This window comes from Haemorhous mexicanus, chromosome 7, assembly GCF_027477595.1.
Source record: "Haemorhous mexicanus isolate bHaeMex1 chromosome 7, bHaeMex1.pri, whole genome shotgun sequence".
Lineage (NCBI taxonomy): Eukaryota > Metazoa > Chordata > Aves > Passeriformes > Fringillidae > Haemorhous > Haemorhous mexicanus.
Genome location: NC_082347.1, coordinates 36,239,444 through 36,260,620, shown reverse-complemented (window position 1 = coordinate 36,260,620; position 21,177 = coordinate 36,239,444). Strand labels below are relative to the sequence as shown.

The 21,177-nt window shown below is 36.6% G+C and overlaps 1 protein-coding gene across 1 annotated transcript in view; it reads left to right on the top strand.

Annotated features, from left to right (window-relative positions):
• The window catches only part of PDZD8 (PDZ domain containing 8), a 52,812-nt gene extending 32,512 nt beyond the window's left edge, over window positions 1-20,300 (top strand). The window contains exons 4-5 of the mRNA XM_059852034.1: window positions 14,518-14,680; window positions 15,720-20,300. Of these exons, the coding sequence (XP_059708017.1) occupies window positions 14,518-14,680; window positions 15,720-17,911 (2,355 nt within the window). The 3' untranslated portion in view covers window positions 17,912-20,300. The remainder of the gene's footprint in view (window positions 1-14,517; window positions 14,681-15,719) is intronic.
• Window positions 20,301-21,177: the final 877 nt, after the last annotated feature.

The window sequence follows — 21,177 nt, the reverse complement described above, 5'->3', positions numbered from 1 at the left end:
TGCAGGAAGAACAGTGTAGGGAAAGATTCTGTGTGGGTCTTGACAGGTTTTGTCCTGGGACTCCTTTTCAGCAAAGCAGTGATAGAGTGGGAGAGGTATAAGCAAATTCCTTTCTCTTTCTTCTCTTCTGTCCATATCAGAAATAAGTCTTTGACATTGAACCTTGGCGCTCTTTCTTATTTTTTATTTTTGTATTTCACTGGGAAGTAACTTCACCAACCAGTTTCTGAGAGGGATTCTTCTTCCTTATGAAAGCTAGATTCTTTTTTTCTTGCAATGTGCTTTCCTGATGATTGGTGTCTAGCAGTTCTACAGATTACTAGGTAAGTTTCAAGTATTCTGTATTGACAAATGCAAACTGCAGGAGTATAAATTTCTACTATCAATAGAACAGATTGAAATTTTTTTAAAGTGGAATTTCTCTTGAGGCAGCAGCATAAACCCAGAATAGGAGAGCAGAGGGTAATTTGTCGTTACTGAAAAGTTAAAATTTTGCAAGTAAGTCATGAACTTGAACTGTCCAGTCATCTTTTTATGAATCTATAGGCATCATGCATTGCTACATAGCATTTATTAAGGAAGGAATAGCAGTTGAGTGTGCTGAATGAACTGGCAGAAAGTAACTATCAGTTATGGTCAGAAATACTTTAAAGCAATGCCTTCTGTAAGAGGGAGAGTGTGGCTGATATGCAAAATGTGCACTGTAGATGCAGACAAGCTTTTTTTTGAGTTTCTATCACTTCACCTCTTCCCCAGCATATCTTTAGTTCCATTTTTTGAGTATTGCTCCCATTTGTCTTGGATACTCTGTAATGTGAATGTTGGCTAGGGGTCTTATCTAGTGTATAGATTGTTTTTAAATTGGTTATTGTTGGTAGTGCAATTTTTTGTTATTTAAGAATTTCAAAAAATCATATTTTAACCACACTGCCCTAAGGTTGATATGTCAGCTGAGTAAGTGTCACTGAAATCTGCAGGCATAGCTTTGATATCCATTTCAGAGTGTCTTATTGGTCACTGAAAAAGTCTCATCTTTGTATTAATTTAGCTATGTCTCCTTTTTTGATATTTCTGAGTGTCTGTATACCTGTAGAATGTTTTGGGGTTTTTTAAGAAATCACAGTTATTTGTAAAATAGAGTTTGAACTTCTGTTGGAAAAAAGTTGTTTACCCAGGCAGAGACTTAAACCAAGAAGGTGGCCTAGCTTGGCTGTAGTCCTCGTTTGTGTTGTTGGCTCTGTGTCCTCAGAGCTTTGCTACTTGTATGAGTTTAAGTTGTATTTATTTCTCATGCATTGTATGGTGTTGACAAATTCTTTGTTCAATTTTCAATTAAATGATTGAGTTGTGAATTCTTTGGGGAAGGTGATTGGCCACAGTCCCACACAAGCTGGGTTTGTGGTGGTGGAGGAGAGAAGAGGGAAAGAGAAACAAAAAGATGTTGTGTTATGAAACCTGGTGAGTGCTTTGCAGAGAGCTGCAGCAAGCCCCGGTGAAAAGCTCAGGCTTTCTGTGGGGTGAGTTGGCTCTCAGGTCCCCCTGCTCAGGGACACCTCCCCAGCAGGGCAGGAGGGTCCTGCTGCCATGGGCATCCAGGGTGCTGCTGTGGGACCACCCTGTCCCTGTACACTCACCTTTGGGCGTGGGTGATGTTGCCACTATTGCCACTTGTCCCCATCAGGGCTGGGTCTGCCCCTGTGACCACAGCTCTGGCAGCTGCTATGGAGGAGGGCCTGCAGAAAAACCAGATATTCTCAATGGTAGCAAGCACTTCACTTTCTGTGTAATAAAACCATAGCTCTTTCAATAATTATTAATTCAATCATTTTAATAATTATTAACAGCTCGCTAGTTGATGTTATCATTATATTCATATTATGATCCTTGCATACCATTTTTAACCTTTGACTGCTTTCTATGCAAAATACTTTTTCAACTTAGAAATGTCCTTGTATGAAAATGGCAAAAAAATCAATGATGTTTCTGCTGAAAGCATCTAAATTACAGTTAATTTTGATGTTTGTCTGACTTAGCAGGACAGATTTACCTGAGGCTTAATTACTTTGCAATGTTCTTTATCAAATGGTATGAAAGTATGTAAGCCCCAGGCTGGATTTTTGGACTTCAAGAGTTCATGAAGAAGGGCAAGCTGTTCATGATGAATACACATGTTTATTCATTATGATTTTCTTTTGGTAAAAAGAAAATCAATTTTTTACTCCTAAGTAAAAATATAAAGCATTGATAGTTTTGCTTTCTTGTCTCCCAAGTTGTCTTTTTTTTTCCCTTTTTCATGCGAAAAAGGCAATTCCTTTCTTAATATGTTGTAATATATGCATGGATGTCTCTACTGAAATGTAACACTGTACACAAATAATTGAAAATTATCAATTTTAAGTTAAATCCATTGGTTTCTTCTAGTTAATGTGAATTAATTAGGTTTTATTACTCAGAGGTCATGGGAATGGGAAAATTAGAAGTGTATTGCCATCATAGTACAGCCATGGATTTACAAACTGCAACTTAATTCCCAGTCCAGATCTGTTTGTTTTTTTTTTTTTTTTCCATCTCCAATCTCCTTTCCCTTCTCATCTCTATATTACAGTCTTTTTACCCCTTTATTTTTTTCCCCTTAAACCCTGACTGAATATAATTTTTCTGGTAGGTTTTTTTAGTATGTTGTAGAGGTTATAAAAAATATTGAACTCTAGTGGGAGGAAAGTGGCTGTATAACATTGGGAGCAAGCTGATGATTAAATCTGTAATTTTGTATCCTGAAGCTTTGCTATTGGGAATTTTGTAGGATTTACTCTTCTTTTTACTGTGAGGTATTTCATCATTCATCACATTGCACATTGTTTTTTTTCTATGGAGTCCTAATGTCTTAAGCCTGTAGGTTTTAAATGAAATATTTTTACAAGTACCACTTGAAAAGAGAAACCTCAGACTTTTGAATACTTAATGTTGAATGTGCCATTTATGAACAATGCCTTTTTTGGGCTGTTTCACCAATGCCCTTACTGTGATGATCAAAAAAGTATAGTGCTGTGGTCTGAACCAAGTATTCAAATTACTTCACAAGTTTTCATCAACTTCTTGGATGCAATTTTCTTTTATAAGAAGGGTCATTGAAGTTATTAAGTAAGCTGAATTATTCCTACCTTCTGCAGTATGACTTTCTTAAAGTTAGATTTGTTTCTCAAGCGTTTTACAATATTGGCTAATCCTTTGTTCAATTTTCAATTTAATGAGTCAGTTCTGAATTCTGTGGAAGAGGTAATTGGTCACAGTCCCAAGCAAGCTGGGTTTCTGGTGACAGAAGAGAGAAGGGGAAAAAAGGAAGTAGAAAGATGTTGCTTTATGAAATCCTGTGGGTATTTTTCATATATATTTCACCAACTATCAATAGAATATGTTGGTAGTTTAAAAATAATAGAGCATAAAACCAGAGTGTATGAAGTTATAGTGAGTGCTGAAGTAAAAGAAGTTTTTAAGCTTGACATAATTTCCTATTCATTCTTTCACTTACCTTACAAAAGGGAGATGGTATCTATTACTTCCCTGTGCCAGAAGATACTGAAAAAAAAAAAGGTCAAAAGGAATGAACTTTTACTTCCACTCTGGGTAGTGTTCTGCTTCTCTTGTAACTTTTCTTGGGTTTACTCTTAATAAGCTGTTTCTGGAAGAATGTTTCTTTTTAGCTCTTTTACATACTTTAGTGTTAGAGAGGTCTAATATTGGTTTCTGGAGAAGATGTAGTTACACGAATTGTTTTCTTGTCATTCAGATAGCTGACTATAGGGAAAGGAAATCCTACTTTTTATTAGGCACTTATGGTCACATTGGTTATGTGGAGAGAGCACTGCAGACAAAGCTCCCTTCTATGAAAAGTTCAGATGTTTGGATTTTCGTGAAGAGTTTTTAGAAGCTCAGTTGCAAAGCTGGCTGGTATGTGCATTCCAATTTACAGCTAACATTCTGTTTCTAAAGCATTCTTTCAGTCTATTGGGAACTGATCTTTATGTGCATTAAAAAATAATCTGGACTGTTTTTCAAGTGCGGAGGAGATAGAGCTTGGTATTGATTTTTTTGCAAAGTGAATTGTCAGTATTTGAGTTGATGTAAAGATATTTTCAGTTTAATAGTTGTGGCAATTTTTATAAGTGGTAGTTGTCGGTAACAGAATGAAAATCTAGTTTCTAGGTGTGCTGTTGTCTTGGTGCTGCTAATTAGATGTGACATTGAGCTGCTGTTTCACTGCCTGCCAGTGACTTGTGCCCTATAACCATAAATAAATTGATTTGATGTGATGTGTTCAACAAAATAACCAGAAATAGATGTATGGTCGTGGAAACCTTTATTGGTTGTATATTTGTGTGTTTATACTGCAGTGTTTTGTCCAGAATTTAATTGAAAACAACTCAGTGTGGTTTGGCTGCCTTTCTAGGTACAGAAAAAATTATTATATACAAAACCTTGGCCTTCTTGCAGCAATTATTCTGAATAAGTTAAATATAAATCCTCATTTCTTCTGGCCATGGTAACATAGAATTTCAGAAAAGTGTTGGTGTGGATTTTCTGGGCAAAGGGTGGGGCTGGGGGTCGTATTCAGCAGGAACTTCATATTGATACAGATGGGTCTTCTATTTAATCTCTGAAGAGCTGTTAAGATCACGAATCATTTTACTACATCTGCTTTAGTTCCTTTGGGCTTAGCTCGTTCAGTGGGAATGTGGGAGTCTGAACACTCTGTGGGTCACACAGGATATTATTCAGGCTTGTGCTTTGCTTTAATAGCCATCTAGCCATTAATGCTGATGAGAAATGTACCAGTTGCCAAGAAAGTAGTGTTTCTGCAGTGCTGAAAAAACAAACTATTCTTTTTAAGTTCTATGATATTTCAAATTGTATGTTTGTGGAGCTTCTAGGTGCCTGTGAGGTCCCTGTTGCTTTGGCTGTGTTATTGATAAAAGTGTAATTTCTATTACCTGCAGTCTTAATGCTTTGTTTGGGAGAGTAGCTTTTCTGTCAGAAAAGTAACTTCTAAGCTTTTAAAACGTGACTTTTAAGCCCATTATTGAACTCAAAGAGTTGCTACTTTTTAGTGCATATAAATTATATTGTATGTCTTATTTCTGTGGAGACTAGCATCTGTAATGCATATTATTGTAATCACAGTGGATAATAACATTTCATATTTTTAGTTTTGATTGCAATATCCATGTCAGTATTCAGGTATTTAATGCTGCTGGGTCTGATAGTGAAAATTGCCAAGCAGTTTCTCTGTGTGGAGAAAACTCTTCATAATGTCAGTCAGTTCCATTATAAAGAACTGCACCTGATAGTCCAATATTTGGAGTTTATTGCAGGAAGATTAATAGTAGCTGTCATATCACCATTGATTAGATGCTTCCAAGATACATATAAATAATTACTGTTTTAGAGGGTTTACTTTTAATGCATACACTTGAATGTTTTCAGTTTTTTTGCTTCCATCTCACAGGTTCTCATCAGTCTCCTTTATCTGTAATTTGCAATGCAGTGATCGGTAAAGTTTTTATTGGTTTGATATCACACATGGTATTATTAATGAACTTAGTAACATTATTCAATATTTCTTATTAGACTGAGTTTTGCACTAAATATATATGTGATGACCAAGTAATGCTTAACCAATATTGGAGGAAGCCTTTTTCCTATCAAAGGCTTATATGGCTATATAACATTAGAGAAAAAAAAATTGATCTTTGTCATTTCTTCAGAGCTGAAGGAAATCATCAGAGTTGAATTTAATAAAGACTAAAAGGAGGTCAGTGAGTAAGAGCACTTAAAGAGAAGCTATGTTGGTGTTTGTGCTAAATTGCTCTGCAAAGAGCTCCACCTAAAACTGAAGGCCTTTATTTTACCTGCTTTTGTCACTTCAAAGTTAAATGCAGGTTTTCTGCTGCCTTGTCTTTATCTCCTCCATTCAAGTCCTGTAATTGCTGTAAGAATGCCCCAGCAATTCATGATAATTGCTAAACAGTTTGCTTTTTACATGTTGTGTAACCTGCTTCACCATGCAATTGGAAAGTGCAATTTTTTGGGAGTAGCTTAGCCAAAGAGTACCTGCAATGTGTCACAAGTATTTGGGAAAATAAGATACAGCTCCTCATTCTGTTCAGTAACAAGCCTGTTCTGGATTTTGCTGATGTCTAAAGTTTTCAGTGCTCATCAGGCAGACATGCAGATGTTTCATTTTCCTACGATGAATTCTCACATTTCTTTTCGGACAAGTAGTTTATGATGGTGAAGTTAGACATGTGCATAACATTTGCCATATTGTGGTGTTAATGAATTGCTATTTTAAATATGATCTTGGCCCAATATGTAACTCATTTCAAAATGAAATTATCGTCATATTTTTAAAACTTGTATTTTTTGAGTTTTACAAGTTATCTTGCAGAACAGAAAATTAGTCCCGCTGGTTTGCTATTTAGGATGACTAGTAAGAAAATATCAAGGCATTTGTCCATGAGTGCACTTATTCCTAAAAGTAAAACAAACCAAACAGGAAAAATGCAGTGTTTGTCTGAGATCGTTGGGTCTCCCCATGCACAGACCACAGTTCAAAAGGCTGCAAAGATTAACAGCAAAAGGTAGAACATCCCACTTCCCTTTTTTCTCTGTTTTATAGTCATCAAAAACCTGTTTTTCCTAATATTCCATAAAACAGTTGGTGACTATTCATTCAGTGACACTCAAGGAGACACCAAGTTGTAACCAGTCCTATAGAGCTGCTCTAGCTGATAGGGTATGGAATGCAAATATATGTCAAAAATGCAGAAATTGCAAAATGGGCAGTGTTGAATCAAAGGAAAGAAGCTGAAGAACTTATTTTCTGATATTGCACTAGATATTTTCTGATATTTGTACTAGAAAAATTGTTTGGGAATGATTAATCTCAAGATGATTTTGAGTGTTGGCTGATTCCTTTGTTTCACTGATGAAAATTGTTTTCAGGACAGAGTATGTTGTTCAGAGGTTTTGGAGAGAATGGTGAGCAGTGTGGAAAGTTAACTTTTTTAGAGGATTAAGCAAGTGGAAGTCTGCTCAGGACAGCTGTGAGTACAGGAAAACCCTCCTGACCCACGAGGTTTCAGCACACAGAGCAGCAGTGGAGGAAAGCAGAACACCAGGTTAAGTAAAAAACCAATTAATTAAAAATGTCTAAAATTTGAATATGTCTAAAATTTTATCAGCCTGGTCCAGAAACCCACTACAAACACTCCAGTGAATGTTGGGTACAAGTAAGGAATGGTTTAGCTATCAAATAAGTGGCACAGAACAGAAAGAGAAATTATGAAAATGTGGTTGAAATTTTTTTTTTATTGGTGATATCTCCTTATGGTAAAAGTCCAATTTAGTAGCTTTTTCAAACTTATTTTGGTTTTGCATGTTATATTTTTAATAGTATTTTCAAATTACTTCTTTCAGGCAAAATGAGCATAAGAATGTCTTTATAGCAGTTGCTCAGATATGACTGTAAAAGGAATTGTGCAAAACCAATTATTAGGATGGCTGTTCAACAGGAATTTTTTTTTTATAAGCAGCTGATAGTTTCCTTTTGATTTCTTTTTGGAAGTTCTATTCACACACACACATATATATATTTCCATGTTTAAGGGTACTAATAAATTTAGTTATTTCACCCCCTTTTCATCTACCATTCTCTATAACTAGAAGAAATACCTATTCTTTCAGTATATTTGTCTGATATGTTTTGTCAAAATATTAAAAAAATGGAGGGGACAAATCAGGTTGTTTATTAAAATTACCTGAATCAATGTAAACCTGGGAATGGTAGAAAAATACATTTAAATTTCCACTTGAATGATACTAAAGATGTGTATATCTTTGGCATGGAGGAAGGATCACATAGCAAGGAAGAGTATGTTAGTTATTGTTATAGAAGTCTTGATACAAATTGTGGAACATTGGCAAGTTTAAATTTAGGATTTAGATTCAGTTATGGAAAAAATTGAAGCAGATTTTTATTCAAGCAGTCTTTTTTTAATTATTTGAAAAAAAATTCACGAATCATTAAAATAATTTCCACATTTGTAAATATGTTTTCTAGTATATTTTGGTTTCTAGAATGGCATATTGCTTCTAGTTGTAGTGTATACTGATGTCTTAAGTAGCCAATGTATTATCTTTTACATTATATTACCATCAGTCTTTTTCTAATGAGTGATTTGTAATTAATGCCTCTTTCTAGTGGGGAGGAAAAGAACTTAAGTCAATTTTCTATATAGATTTAATTTGATTGCAGAGATTATTTCCTTCCTTTTCATTGTTCGTTGTACTGTATAGCGTAGTTATTCTATAAATATTACTACAGCTTTTTATTTTCTTTAAACCTTCTGTCAGTGTGTTTCAACATTTCTGAGCCCACTAAAGGAAATACCCAGGTTAAATCTGGAGATGGAGGCACATCCATACGTGTGCATCATTGCACCTGTGCACGTGTAAGACATAACAGTGAGTACAGTGTAGAACTGATAATTAGGGCTTACTTTATTGACTAGTGAGCTATTTAAGCATCCCAAGAACAGGGGTAGCTCTTGAATGTTCAGAAAACATTTATCTTTCTGTAATTGGGAGTTTTCTCAGTGCCTGGGAAATGAAAGTGTTTCTGTCATCATGGATTCCTTAGTCCAGGTTTACATCAGAGCACGTCTGGGGTTACCGTGCCCCGTGGACAGGAGGGCTGGAAAAGACTTGTGCTACACTGCCACAAGCTCCCTTTTTAGGCTTCAGGTGACACAAGGAGAAGAAAAACATCTACTACTTTACTAAACCATAGATTTAGAAACTCCCACAAGAAAATTGTTTTATTTCCTTTGTGTCCAGTGTTTCTAAGGAGCAAATCATGAGTTTGGCGATACGCGTTTCCTTTCAGTGCCTTCTCTCCCCTTTAAATAATCTCACAACCTCTTTGCTGTGCAGGTCATACATAATAACTGTATTCAGTAATAGGCTTGAAAAAAGCAATAATACTAAAGTCAATGTTTTAAGGATGTTTGCCAAAAACATTTTTTCAATAATACGAAGAACTGAATCTTCTGAAGAGAAGAAACTGCTTCCCAGTTTTGGACTTTAATGTTTTGGGGGGTTTTGACATGAAATATTCCTTCCTCTCCTCTCAGCGTGCAGGGTTGTCTGGGAGAATGTAATACTTTACAGACATATTCACAGACATTCTCACTTTTTTCCTCAAAAGGCATTAGACTATACCTTGCAAGAATATCTAAGATACCACCTTTAACAATGTTGATGGTTTGGCCAAAAAGAAATATTTTTATCCGTAGTACAGCACTGACATGGTTTCAGTTCTGCCACATAGCATGTGTTACATACCCCTGATGGGGAATATGAACAATTTGGAAAAACTGTATTCTTCTAGTTGATGCAAAGTCAGTAAAGAAAGATTTCTTATTTTGTGATTGGGTGATCAAGCTTTTTTAGCAATTATTCAAAAGAATGTGACATGCTTACTAAATTCATTCTATTTATGATGTTAATGCTTAAAAATAGTTAAGCAAATTTGGACTATTAGAAATAATTTTACATTGTAAAATTACACTTTCAAAAACAAGTGTTTCCTTTTTAGTTCCTGAAAATAAGCAGTTAAGTTTAAAAGCAAAAGTCTTCTGCTCCAATTATCCTGCTATGGCTTAATTTTGTAATTTTCTATTTTTGTGTACACCTAATAATTTTTAAAGTTTAGCTGAATGATATTGCACTGCTGGTAAGAAATTGTCATACACACTTTCCTAGATGTTGTAATCTCTGTATTTATTAATGGACGTTATTTATTATATCTTGACTTAGAAATTCTGAATGAAAGTGCTGTATCTAATGATAACTTAGATTCTACTTATGAGACTACAGTATTACTGGTGGCATTCTTACCTCTGAATCAAATAAAAATCTAACTTCATATATAGTTCTGGAGTAAATAGTAAATGAGAGGGCATCACATTTGCCTGTTGCCTGTAAAAGGGATGTTTATTTATCATCCCATTGTATTTATAAATTATTTCAGACCGATAATTTCATGAAGCATTTGAAGATTAAACTGCATCATGTTTTGACACTCATTTAAATATTTGGCCATTTAAATGATACTAGCAAGCTTTAAACTTCTGATTAGTCACTGTGAAGCTGTGGAGTTCAGTTCTGGTATGTTTGAAAAGATTTGGAAAAATTTCTTTTCACTGACATTCAACTGCTGGGCTTTCAGATCCGCAGGACTGAGGCAAGGAAAGGCTGTGAGACACAAGATGATTTTCTCCTGCATTATGTTTCCAGAGCACACATCCAGTATTGAACTGAAAGTGGCAGAGAGATTGTGCTGTGGAATTGATGCTTGTGGACTTCGTGCTGTAAAAGCCAAGTGTTCACAGCTCCACATCAAAATGTTCTATTAATTCTAAAGTTAATGGACATCTTGTGTTCTCTTGTTTTATTGTTGGGTTTGGGAGATATTTTAAATAATAAAACACTAAGGAAATTACTACCTTTTTTTTCTCTCTCCAGGATGGTCATTCCTCTTTTGTTGCATGTTAATCTCAACAAGTGTTTAATAGATAGTCTGGGGATTGCTTGCCTTTTATTTTTTTTTTTAAGATACATTTTCTAAGCTCTGTGATACAGTTTATCTCTAACTATTTAACTATTTCAATATAAAATACATTGAAAGTATGCCTGTCACTGACAATGAAGTACTAATATCTGCTTTGTCTTGCTCCTTATTTAAATAACTACTAAGGTTTGCAGGAACTAGTAAAACAGAGCTATTAATCAGATCAAATTAAAATAAACTTGCTTTAATATGATATAGCTAATTGGTTAAAATTTCCCTTTCTCCTGGGTGCAGCTGTTAGTTTTTCTTCCTTGCAGCAAGGTTTCTTGATAATAAATGTCCTTTCATTATTAGCAATTTTCTTCCAACCTCTGTGTCATTTAGCTGATTTTCATCCTCCTCGTGTTCAGTGTTCCAATAGGTCTTTGGCTCTTCACATTTATTATCAAGTCTTAATTTGAGGGGGAGACAGAAAGGCATTAAGTAGCTGTGCTGGGTCTAAAAAGATGTTTGGGTTTGTGAGTGAACTTTTTGGGTTGGGGGATGTTTGAGAGCTCCAAATGGTCTTCACCTGCATTCATCTTAGCCTGAGATAGTGTGGTGTTTCTTGCAGGTGCCAGAAAGAATAATCAAGGAAACCATTCATCTGGTTTGGGTTGATAAATAAAACCACTTCACTTCATGAGAAAGCTTGTGACTGTGCCAAAGTTAATAAAAAGTTGAGATGAACTTTGCTTGTTATGTTCAAAGGCACTCTCCTTCCAAAAACAGCTTTCCATCAGATACTGCTGGAATATGGGAAGTCTCCTTGCCATCAGTGAGTCATACATGTTGTAATCTGCAGGCTGTGTCCCTGCATGGGAGCCAAATGTTCAGAGATACCTACATATCTTGGGTCCCAGCTGTCCCTCATTTCTTTCATGTGGTCTCTCCCTGGAGGAGGAGGGAAGGGTGAAATGCTGGGGATCACCTCAGGAGTTTCTAGTCTTTGCACTACAGAATATTTTCACTGTTAGGTCATCCACTTGTGTAGTTCTGCTCAAAGGAGTGCTTGGATTCAAAGGAAACTCAAGAGCATCAGAGTCTGTACTGACAAGCACTTTAAAAAAGAGCTTTTTGGTAACTTTTTTATTCCTTTTTACTCTCTAATTATGTCCTTTCTCCATATCTGCTTATCATGCACTTTGCCATATTTGCAAGTACCAACAGTGGTTAGAGGTCATTCCTGCCTTTTTAAAAAAAGTCAGATATTGCAACACCAGCTCTTCATTCTCTTTGAGACAAGACCTGTGACTTTCTGGAGAAATCTTATCACTATGGGCTATTTTTTTGAATGGATGAGAAAATACTAACTGTAAAAGGAAGGAGTAGGTTTGCCTGAGGTAACTCCTGTCACAGGGTTGTGGTGGCCACCTTCCTTCAGTAGGTGGGTGTTTTTCTGCTCTGCTCAGAGACTGAGGGGACAAGAGTTGTCTCATGTTGAGAACAAACTCACAGCAATGTCTCTTCTGCTGCCACACAAAGCTAACAGGATGTCCACCCTGGATGGGCCTTGGCTCTCAAACATCCTGTCGTGCTAAAGAGCTCCAGTTCTGGGCTTTGAGCTACAGAACTAATGTAAGATTTCAGAATAAACTATATACAGTCAAAATAAATGACTTCCTAAGGAGTATAATTAAATGGCCAGAATAACAGGGTGTTAAAAAGAAAACCATCTTGAGGTTTTTGTTGGGTTTGTTTTTTTTCCTTCCACTGTTCTAAGCATCCATTTCTTTCCTGGAATTCTCTCACTAAACAGCTTTCTACTTCAGTGCACTAACAGAAATTAGGGGGAAAAGTGGTTATAATTTGTTTTTCAGCCCTTTGTAATTTTCATGTTTGTCAGCATTCCTTAAATGCGAGTTTACTTCCTGATCTTCATTATGATAGTCCTCTTCTATTCAAACGCAATGATTTGGAAGTATTTTTTTGAGCTTAATCACTTAGAGTGAGACTTACAAAGGACCCATCATAGGAAAACTGAGATTTGAGTACTTGGACTCCGAGCAAAGCTCAGAAATAATGGTTTCCTCATTGTTTGATAAGAATGTGCAGTTATATTATTGTGATCTTTGGATGTTGTTTTTGTTGCAGCTTTGCGTGCTGCCAAAGCAAATTCATGTCGTTTGTGTTTTTGACAGTTAAAATATTCAATTAGTGTTGTTTGAAATTGCAGTAATTGTTCATGTTGTTTCCATACAGCGCATTGCAACATTTGTGAATTGCTAGCTTAAAGCTATATTGCATTTAAATAAAGGACTAAAGCAGAAGAGCGATTCTTTTTAAAAAAAAATAGTTTGTCTTCTTCCACAGACGTTTCTAATACTTCTTTATTTCCTAACACTTAGTAGTCTATTGTTTAAATTTTTTGAAATTTAATTATGTAACAGTAGTTTTGGTGTAAATGAGGATGGCATTTAAACAAACAAATGAACAAAAATCAACCTGAAAACTCCATCAGGGTTGTTTCTGTAGGCAACTATTTACTTGTTTCATTCTGGAATAACCTTTAAGTCTTGGAACTGCAATTAAGCTTATGTTGGTCTTGTTATTCTTACATATATTACTGGGTTGGGTATTAACAATAGAAGTTTGAGAAGAAAGAGTAGGTGCCTGTGGGAAATCCAGAAAATAGTGACAAAGCTTTGAAAGTTAATACAAGTCTGCTTCTTCAAACTCAGCAAACTGCTGAGCAGCACAGCATTTTTATTTCTGTATAGAACTGAACTACAATTAAAAAAGAACCAAGATGCAGTGCTGTTAAGATTATGGGAAAGGAGTGACAGCCGTGCAGCCAAGGAGAGAGCCATGGACCGAGTAAAGGAGCACATCCTCCAAAGAGGAGGCTCAGCTCCAGACAGTTCAAACATCCACAATTGAATAGCAACAAAGTAAATGCAGAAGGCTGGAGGAGAAGGCTGTCTACCTGAACTCAATAAATTGAAACCAAATATAAAATTTCCTGTGGAGGTTTCTACACTGTCGGTCTCTCTCTTCTTGGGAATCAAAAAACTAAATTAAATTTCATTCCTTGAAGCTGAAACATATGAGTTCTCCTTTCAGACAGAATATCTGTTGATGGAATGATTGTAGACAGTCATTTGAAATAGTCTAAAAGGAGTGTGCTTTACGGGAAAAAAATGATATTGTTAAATTCATTAAGGGCTGCTTTTATTAGGAAAAAGGTTGCCAAAGATCTCAGACACTAAGGTCTGTAAATAATTAATAACTACCTAAGTCTGTCATATGAAAATCAGCTGCAGGGATTGCACCTCAGTTGTCCTTTTTTTTTCGTTTGTTTGTTTTTCAAAAGGTATTTGAGGTTATTTGAGTTAAAATTTAAATTGTATTTATTTTGCAAGATAAGTGTGAGAAAAGGGTTTGCCCCTTTGAAGAAACTTTTTGGGCTATTGTTAATTGAGATTTGTTCTAAATATACTTAAGCAATCTATAAGTACATAAGAGTTTTGTCACTCCAAGCACCCTTTTGCACAGACTTCTGGAAAGCCGCTCATAGTGTTAGGTTTTATAACACAAATGGGCTACATTCAAAGTGATACCTAGACTGATGGGGCAGTGCTCCTAATAAAATGGATAATGAGGTTGTGTTTAATAGTAGTATTTATTTAGGACTGGGACTTTCTGTGAATATCTCCGAAGGTGTAAAATTAGTTGGCAGACAGTTAATCAATTAGGTGAAGTCAATGGATGTCCTAATGCAATTTTTAAATAATAATGTTTTTAATAAAAAGGTATAATTTTATTTAATTTTTATTTAAATTATTGTTCATAGCCATGAATCCTTGTAGTCAGCTTTACTGAGATACTTTTCACTTCTTTCTCTGCAGGCAGAACTTGTGAAAGGGAATCTGCAAAGCGTCGGGCTCACGCTGCGCCTTGTGCAGTCCAAGGAGGAGGATGCAGGGCATGTTGTCATTGAAACTGTGACTCCAAACTCACCTGCTGCAGCTGCTGATCTGCAGAGAGGAGACAGACTGCTGGCAATTGGCAGTGAGTGATATGTCAGCTTTCACAGTGAGGGTCGTGTATGCAGTTCAGCCAATCTCCCTTTCTTAATTGTTACAGTTGTGCTTGGCACTCAAAAGCTAACATTAATGTATTTATGGTCACTTGAGGTCTTTGTTTGCTTGATTTATTTCCTTGCATATTTATTTACTCCTTCTTAGGTAAAAGGCAAAAGAAGCATGAATAAACATTTGGCAACAACATTAAAACCAGAACAAACAAACAACAAAACAAAACAATAAAAAACAGAGCCAAAACATTAATGTGACTGAGCTAGCAGGAAGTTTAACCTTTTACAGGCATTTTACAGGCCAGAGCTTAAAATCTACAATGGGTTCTTTTGCTCAGGTACTGCCTAAATAAATCCCAATTGCAATACTCCAGTAATTTAAAAGGGTTTTCAGTTCCTTTGAATAGATAGCTGATGATTGCTTTAGAACAAAGGAAGAGTCATTTTTATGGGATCCCCTGCATGACTGTATTTGGACTGTGTGCTCATTAAGATATTTTAGCTTGCATGTAATCTGGAGATACATCAAATGGCTCTGAAAGTTCTGCTCAGTAAGAGGGTTCAGCTCACTCCAGCCACACTGATCATGTAGCATTATGCCCATATTTCACTAACATATTGGAAGTATTTTCATTTTAGCCTGCTTCTGTTATAATTATAACTGTGTTTAAAGATACTCATCTTTTTTGAATCCTTTGTTAAATGTCTACTGCTGAAAAGTCCAAACTTACAGTAAGAACAAGGTTAAAACTGTTGCCATATCAAATCAACATTACTATGTAAGATTACAGTATTATTATGAGCAGCAAACTGGAGTGTTTATGTAATTATTTTTTCCAGCTCCACATTTATATGAATAAAATGGAGAGAATCCATCTGTTACATTTCAATTAAGCTCTTCTGCCATAATTGACTTCCTTTGTTACTGAGCAACAATGTTTGTTGACTATTTTTGGTCACTTAGATTATTATCATAATTAGAACTTAATAATGTTTGTCTTTTTTTTTTGATAGGTGTTAAAATCACATCAACTGTCCAAGTGTTGAAGCTGATTAGACAAGCTGGGGAGAGAGTTTTAGTCTTTTATGAAAGGCCTGTTGGGCATAATCAGCATGGCTCAGCACTGCAGGATGGCTTTGGACAATTGGAGGATACAGCTTTCTTGGCACAGGCAGAAGATGACCAGAATAGTTTGGCAGCTGATACTGATAGCAGAGATTTTGATTCAGAGTTTGAAGACTTAGCTTGTGATGCACCTGACCAAAAAGAAGATCTGCCAACATCTCAGAGTCCCAAACGGTCAGTAGTAATTCTTGCTGCTGCTAAACCTCTTGGAACTATATCACCCATCCTGAATCGAAAACTGCATTTAGGAAATTACCAGGCAGCATCAAAAACACAACAAAAAGATGGGGCTAAAGTGGCAACACCTAAAACTCTTGAGGTTTCAGATGCACCACAGCTGTCGGGTAAACAGTCACAAGGATCTAGTACTAAGCCTCCTGTGCCACCTAGGCCACAAATTAAGCCTGCTTTGTCTACTAGTGATAACCAAACTGTGTTAGAAACTGGAAATGTATGTTCTGATAAACCAGAGAGGCCACCTCCCCCTGCAAATAATGGAGAAAAATCTACAGAGAAGCTAATTAAAATTAGTGATCACATAGAAGACCCAGCAGTATCAAAAGTAGTAACAGCACCAAAGCAAGATACATTGAAAGATGGACTTACAGAAAATGCACGTAGCTGCAAAGATAACGATGATCATCGAACGTGGGAGTCACCAGAAATTCCTTATAAGATCCGTCAGGGCCGATGGCCGATGACGAGAACATCCTCCTGTCTATTTGAAGTAGAAAAATACCACAAGTACCTTAATGTTGCACTGTGGTGCAGAGACCCTTTCAAAGCAGGTGGTTTTATCTGCTTAGGATATGCAAGCATAAAACTTGAAGAAATTGCTTTAGATTGTCTAGCTACGTCCTCGATGGAATTTGTTAGAAAATTTCAACTGCGTGCTCCTACACCTAAAGCAGCAGTCACCAGAACAGCATTGCGGAGTTTGACAACCCATAAAGGTTTCAATGAAAAATTTTGTTACGGTGACATAACTTTACAATTCAAATATTTAAAAGAAGGTGAAATTGATGATTCAAGCGCATTTCTGGAGAAAGAGAGAGAGAATCACTTAGAAGAAGAAGCTCGTGCCCTTCAGAAAGAGGATCCTTTCTCGGGACAAGTTCTCACAGAGAACAAGCATAACTTTCAAGATACTCAGTTTCAGAATCCAACTTGGTGTGATTACTGCAAAAAGAAAGTATGGACTAAAGCAGCTTCGCAGTGCATGTTCTGTGCTTACGTTTGCCATAAAAAATGTCTAGAAAAATGTTTAACTGAGATGCCCTTTTGTGTGGGAGCTGAAAGGCGGCTCGATCGAACTGGGGGCAGCAGCAGAGCCGAGGGCCAGGAGCCTCCTGCAGCCGCATCCTCTCGGGTTGATTCGGAGGCCAAGTCCGCCAACAGAACTACAGGTCTGACCAGGCACATCATCAACACGAGCACCCGGCTGCTGAACCTCCGGCAGGTGCCCAAAGCCCGGCTGGCCGAGCAGGGCCCGGACGCGGCCGAGCCTTCGCCCAAGCACACCCCGAACACGTCTGACAACGAGAGCAGCGACACCGAGCTCAGCGGGCCCAGCAGCCCCTCCAAGCGCGCCAGCGCCGGCATCAAGCTGGTGCGCAAGGAGGGCGGCCTCGACGACAGCGTCTTCATCGCCGTGAAGGAGATCGGGCGTGACCTCTACAGGAGTTTACCCACGGAGGAGCGCTTTCAGAAGTTGGAGTTTATGTTGGATAAGCTGCAGAATGAAATAGACCAAGAGCTGGAAAACAATAATTCGCTGGTTAAAGAAGAAAAAGAGACGACCGACGTGAGGAAAAAAGCCCTGATTTCTGCTGCGCTGGCTAAGTCGGGTGAGAGACTGCAGGCCCTCACGCTGCTGATGATCCACTACAGGGCAGGCATTGAGGATCTAGAGTCCCTGGAGAACATGCTCTTAGAGAAGCAATCCAAAAAAGTGACTAAAGATTTTGAGGAACCCAGTATAGCAGAAGAAGTGGATAGCGAAGATGGCAGTCTGACAGAGGCTCCTACATTGAACATCATATCAGAAGAACCCGTTGATCCACCTCAATCAGTAGACTGATATTTACATATTTAGTCTTTGAAGGAATGGACTAAAAGAATACTTTGCACTTGAATCCAAACACACACAAATTAAATTAAAACACTGGTATAATGTGCGTGTCCTGCTTCTCCACAGTTAATTGCTAATAGTGGTTCTTCTCCAGCTACAGCACCATCATTTTGTTAAAGTAGCTGGTTAAAACTACATTTTGGGGTTTATATTGGAAACTTATTTTTAATAACTTATTTTTATTTTTTCTAATTATGTAACCTTACCATTTCACATCAATGTGTGTGGTTTCCTTAATGAATTACTTGACCCCACTTCCCCTCTCTGTATTTTTTTTTTTGTTTTTTGTTTTTTTTTTTAGCTAGTGTTTTCAATGGGAAACAGGCAGGGTTGTCAAGATGTTTAGTATCCATTGTATGATGAAAACATTATAAGCTTGTTGCATGCCTAAGCTGATGACTGACTCAGAAGTCACCAAGGGGCCAGGCTTTAAGTGTTGATCACAGTTTTATTGTATGTCTTCTAGGTATTTGTATATTTTTTGCCAAACATATCATGAAAGCAAACAAAAGAGCTTTCATTTTGTGTGTTATTAATACTTACTGAAGTTACCATTGCATATCATTTGTTTTCCATGTTTTTGTTAAATACAGGAACTTTTTGTAGTTTGTATTTAACACGAAATGTAGTAATGCTATGCTAAAAAAAAATCCTCCTTCGAACTTGGGACTATTGTTAGTTGTCAAAGTATAAAGTGGTATCTCATAATAATTTAATTGGGAATATTTTCAAGGTAAGAGGCTCGTTGCCTTCCGAAATCATATGTTTGTGATGTTGTATTATCTGATAGCCTGATAAAGGAAAGTTGTTCACAAGAGTTGGAGGTTTCATTGCCTTCTGTGTAAAAGCATGTAATCATGGTGTAAGTAATATAAAGAAATTAATATTTTGCTGCAGACTATCATTTTGGAAAGCTTGAGGTGCAAAATACAAAGTAACTAATGTTCTCTCAACACTTTTGAGTAATCATAGCATGGTAAGTTGCATTCAGCTTCTCAGACAGAAGAGAGTCTGAGCAGAAGGATCACCTTTATCAGCAAAATGTCTTATAGTGTATATAACATGTTTTATTTGAGTCAATTTGTGAGTCCAGTAGAGATGAGGAAGAAATTCAGCCAGCTGCTTTTGAAAAGAACTGTCTGGTCTTGTGCTATGTGTAAACTGTGGATCTTAGCATCACCTGGCTAAGGCCATCATTCTTATTTATTTCCTGTAGACATTGTTTCATCTTCTGTGTATAGAAATTTTGTATAAAATATCATCTTTATTTTAGGTACTGTGCTAGGTACTCGTTTCATTATCACTGGTATTGCTGGTAGTAGAAAAAAAGCCTTTGTGGGAGTGGAGTTTGAGATGGTAAAAATAACTCCTTTAGTTTTTGAGGTCATCTGTAATGTACCTCTCCTTTAAATTTGCTTCTTGGTTTAGTTTGTGATGGGCAGAATTAAGAAGCAGTGGTTTTCATCATGGGACAGTGTGCTTGTGCTTCTAAGCAAAATGGTTACTGCCAGTCATGCAACTACTTGCACTTTTTAGTGAGTTCTGGGCAGTTGATACTACTTAGTTGTTGTATGGAAAACTATCCATGCTAAAACAGGCATGTGACACACTTCTGAAATTAAGCTTCAGCAAATAATCGCACAAAATGAGCTTCCCTTCTTGTCTCAAAGTTATTTAACCTGTACTTGCTTGAGATGCATATTAAGACTTCCCCAGTCCATTTTCTCAGCAGCTTACCATTGGTGGTGATCTGCATTCAATGCCATCAGTGTTTGCTCTTACAGACTATTACAGAGGTTTTCAAATATATCCAAGTGCTTCATTTAAGCCCTGGTGCACATGAAGGAGCTGTGAAAACAATGCAAATACTGATTTCAAAATACACATTCATGGTTTTAAATTGACTCCTGTGACACAGTGGGTAAGAAAAGCTGGGTATCGTTTTCCTCACGTAAGTGTTGCTAATGATGATGATTGTAAGAGGTAAATTAAATGTAGTGCAATATTTTTAAATATACTGAATGGAAAAAGGGCAAAATAGTTGTATTTTAGTGATAAGCAGGAAAACATGAATTCTTATCTGGCATTATTTACAATAAGCAGTGGATCTCCAGGGGGAAATTGTAATATTACATTCCTGATGTAATCTTTGCTTCATGCTTGACTGTAAATAGCTGAAAATAAAGAATACCACAGAAAACAAGAATATCTTGACTTAATGATATCTGAATAGGTGGCAGCTACACACATTTGCAGAAGACCTGCCTAATATGATTTTGTTGGCTATTATTTTATCATGAAAATAAGCTTTAATAAAATAGTTTTGCTAAATTATCAACTTTCTTGCATTGTGTCCATGTTTTTTAAACACTTCTATTGCAGTAGCTTATCATCTAAAGCCGCCACTTAAAGGAAGATTCTTCAGGGGAGAGACACATTTTGCATTATATGAAACTACTGATAACTGAATTATTTGGGATGAGAAATTTGAAATAAAGCATCTGTAGAAGTTAAAAGCTGCAGAGGAGGAATAAATAGTGGGAGCAAATGAATAAAGTGTCTTTGTCACACCTGAATTGACACAGATCAAAATATAAAAAATAAGAAAAATCCATTTTTCCATGAGGAAAAGGGGGGTTTTTTGTGTATTTTCTGACTAAAATTTCTTCCTGACTGTCACCAAAATGGTTTGGTTACTCATTACTCAAAAAATCCTAAACTGCTGAATTTTTATTTGGGAATGGGGAGAGAGGTGGCACAGAGATTACAAACATGAGTGTCTGTGTGGATTTTAATTAATCTTCCTCTTCTGGTGGAGCAGGAGAGAAGCAAGAGAACAAGAGCCACTGCACTGCATTGATCTGCTCAGCAAATCCTGGAAGATGCTGCTCACTCAGGCCCAGCAGAAACTGGCACCAGCTGTAGAAAAGGAATGTGATCCATTTCTCTCTCCTTGGTTCTCATACTCATGTTGCAGATTAATGCAAACTCCTCCTTAGTTTTGATGAGCTCAAAAAATTCAAAACAAAGCTGGGAAGAAAGCCTTTTTGTGCTTTTAAAAAAAATATGAGTTGCTGTGTTTGAATCATATATTAGTGAATTCAAGAAATACACTGGTTGATCAGCTGGCAAAAGGATGAAATTGTCCTGTAATAATTCAGAATTCTTGCGTTGGAATTTCAGTCTCAAATTTGATCAGATTAACAATTTGATGT